At 68.3% G+C, this 1,543-nt stretch overlaps 1 protein-coding gene across 1 annotated transcript in view; it reads left to right on the forward strand.

The window, feature by feature from the left end:
• The first annotated feature begins 868 nt into the window (after positions 1-868).
• LOC103900538 (actin-85C-like) overlaps positions 869-1,543 on the forward strand; it is a 25,257-nt gene continuing 24,582 nt past the window's right edge. Inside the window, exon 1 of the mRNA XM_009281247.1 lies at positions 869-1,472. Coding sequence (XP_009279522.1) covers positions 869-1,472 — 604 coding nt within the window. The remainder of the gene's footprint in view (positions 1,473-1,543) is intronic.

The following is a 1,543-nucleotide window of genomic DNA, read 5'->3' on the forward strand; positions in this document are numbered from 1 at the left end:
CCCCGCCGCACCACCATTTTTAGAAACCGACAAGTTTTGCTAATGATGCCTGCGAGCGGTGGGGGGGGGCTGCCTGCACCCCGGCCCCCCCAGCCCCCGCTGCCCACACCCCGGGCAGGCTGCGTGCCCAGCCCCGGGAGTCAGCCTTGGGCACCTCCCCACCTGGTGCTGGCACCCGTACCTGGGGGCGCCCGCACTGCCCGGGGCACCCCTGCACCCATCTGGAGCTCTGCTGGCCCCTGGGGAGCTCGAACGGCACCCGGGGAGCTTTGGTGGCCCCGGGGATTTCTGCTGGTCCCCAAGCAGCTCTGCTGGCCTCTGGGGAGTTTTGGTGGTCCCTGTGGAGCTCTACTGGCTCCTGGGGAGCTTTAGTGACCCTTGGGGAACTCTGCTGGCCCCCAAGCAGCTTTGCTGGCTTGCAGGGAGCTTTTCTTTAGCCCGAAGCCTTCCAGCCTGTAAGGAACATCTTTTTCTCCTTTTTCTGCCCCTGAGACAGCATCTGCCCTCAGCCGGGGAGGCTCACCCCATCTCAGCACCAGCTCAGGACCAGCACCAGCCATGTGCCGGTCCCGGTCCCAGTCCTCTCCCTGGGGCTGGTTCTCTCCTGGAGAGGAGCCCCACTTGATTTGCACGTGAAAATTCTCGTCTTGACCGGCCTCCCTGTGCCCTGGTCCCTACGGCCGCAAAAGCCTCTTGGAGAGCAGGGACCACTCTGGGGAGCCTCAGGGGACCCCCAAAGGTCTTCCAGTGGGAAGGGGAACCAAATCCCGATGCCATGGGTGATGTCATCACTGTGATGCAGGTGGTCGCTATGGCGACTAAGCCCCCCCAGGCAGGGCTCCGGGGACCAGAGCCAGCCCTGGATGCGATGGGGGCCAAGCCAGCGGAGAGGTACAAGACTTTGTGCGCTGCCATCGACATGGGGACGGGCCACACCAGGAGCGGGCTGGCCGGGGACGAGCAGCCACGGTCCGTGGTGCCCAGCCAGGCGGGGGGTGGCCCCATCCTCACCCACGGCGTGGTCACTGACTGGTACGGGCTGGAGGAGCTGTGGCACCGCGTCCTCTACCAGAAGCTGGACGTCTGCCTCGAGGAGGTGGCGGTGCTGGCCACGGACACCCTGCTCTCCCCTGCTGCCAACCGGGAGAAGGTGGCTAAGCTGCTCTTCAAGGGCTTCGGCGTGTCGGCCATGCTGGTGCTGCCCCGCTCCCTGCTCGCCGCCTACTCCTTCGGCCCAACCACCCGCGTGTGGGGCATCGGCACCTCCTATGCAGCGGGGGTGCGGGAGGGCTATGCGCTGCCCCACGCCATCTTCCGCCTGGACGTGGCCGGGGACGCCCTCACCTTCTACCTGGGCTGGCTGCTGGGGTCCCACGGGGTCCACCTGGGCGCCGATCCCCTGCACTGCTTGAAGAAGACCTGCTGCTGCCTCCTGCCGGGGGCCGGGGGGGCCCTGCCCCTCACCCTGCCCGGTGCCTCGGGGCTGCTGGGGGGCCCCCCCCCCGGCTGGCCCCCACCCCCGCGCGGCCGCCCGGCCGGGGGG

Source organism: Aptenodytes forsteri, unplaced genomic scaffold, assembly GCF_000699145.1.
Source record: "Aptenodytes forsteri isolate BGI_AS27 unplaced genomic scaffold, ASM69914v1 Scaffold156, whole genome shotgun sequence".
In the NCBI taxonomy this organism is placed as follows: domain Eukaryota; kingdom Metazoa; phylum Chordata; class Aves; order Sphenisciformes; family Spheniscidae; genus Aptenodytes; species Aptenodytes forsteri.